The 1,366-nt window shown below is 42.6% G+C and overlaps 1 protein-coding gene across 1 annotated transcript; it reads left to right on the plus strand.

Annotated features, from left to right (window-relative positions):
* Positions 1–1,107, plus strand: LOC120216686 (dehydration-responsive element-binding protein 2D-like). The gene has a single exon (XM_039214040.1). The coding sequence runs from the start codon at positions 360–362 to the stop codon at positions 1,068–1,070; it is 711 nt and encodes a 236-aa protein (XP_039069971.1). The 5' UTR covers positions 1–359; the 3' UTR covers positions 1,071–1,107.
* The last annotated feature ends 259 nt before the right edge of the window (positions 1,108–1,366 follow it).

The raw sequence follows: 1,366 nt of genomic DNA on the forward strand, positions 1-1,366 counted from the left end.
ATTGCTGGATTGACCATTATTCATCCTTTTCTTTTCCCTTCAGATTTTCCTTTTTTATTAAAACAAAAAATCCTTCACGTTTGTCACCAGAGCTTGTGTGCAGACAAGAGTCAAGGCCAAGTGTGTCCATGAGAAATGACAATGAGCTTTGCTGTCGACACGAACAAACAGGTTCTCCATGCCAAGTGTCACCCCAAATCCATATTAAGACACGTTTCGTTCAAGCTTAATTACCCCTTTGGAGCTCTTATCTCCCTTTACTGCCGTATAAATACCATCGTCCCCTTTCAGACAATGTGCTTATCAATCACTTTCCTAATATTTTTTCAAAACTTTACTTTGGTTTCTCTGTTGGAACAATGTCAACATCACTCACGGGTGGGTTTGGGGAACGAAAACAAATCAAGAAGCCTGCACAAGCAATCTCGAGAAAAGGATGCATGAGAGGGAAAGGAGGTCTGGAGAATGCCCTCTGCACTTACAAAGGTGTCAGGCAGAGAACTTGGGGCAAATGGGTGGCTGAAATCCGCGAACCCAACCGCGGCGCTCGTCTTTGGCTCGGAACTTTTGATACTTCACATGAGGCTGCAATGGCTTATGATGCTGCCGCCTGTAAACTCTACTGCTCGGAAGCCAAACTCAACTTGCCAGAATTATGTCCCAACCGTTGGTATCCATCACCTCCAACCTATACTCAGGTTGCTGCCATAGAGAATCAACATCAGAACGTGAATAATCCAGGTACGGGTTCATCAAATAGCCCCGTTATTATCAGGTCCAATGATGTACAACCTTTGTACAACAACAACTACGTCATGTCTATCCACAACGAGATCCTTGATTCTCAAGGAACCCCGGCGGAGAACAATGCACACTTAGGGGAAAATAAAGATGGAATTGATGGGTTCTGGGAAAATATGTGTGTGGATTTGCCTGTTGTAGATGAATCGATTTGGGCTGAAGCTGCCATCTCACTACATTTCCCAGTGATGGGTGATCCTGAGAGTTTTGCAGGTAACCTTGTGGATGCAACCGGCTGGGATGCCTTGCAATCACCATGGTGCATGTAAACCAAACATAAATGTTAGCATACGTGGAAACGTGACACAAACACATACATAGGGTGCATATATAAGTCATAGGGACAGGGTGCATATATAGGTGTGTATAAAGAATTATAAATGGTGTGTCCTTACCAGCTACAGTTCTACACTCTATAGCCCATACTCTTACCGTTTGTGCATATATATGGGGTTTTATGTGTTTATCGTGTTTTTTTTACCTTTTCAGTTTATCTTTCTGTAAAGATGTATATGAATCACGTGCTGTTCTAGCCGGTTTTTATGTTGTAGTTTATAATGTTTTG

The sequence above is a fragment of the Hibiscus syriacus genome, unplaced genomic scaffold (assembly GCF_006381635.1).
Source record: "Hibiscus syriacus cultivar Baekdansim isolate YM2019G1 unplaced genomic scaffold, ASM638163v2 tig00110163_pilon, whole genome shotgun sequence".
Classification (NCBI taxonomy): domain Eukaryota; kingdom Viridiplantae; phylum Streptophyta; class Magnoliopsida; order Malvales; family Malvaceae; genus Hibiscus; species Hibiscus syriacus.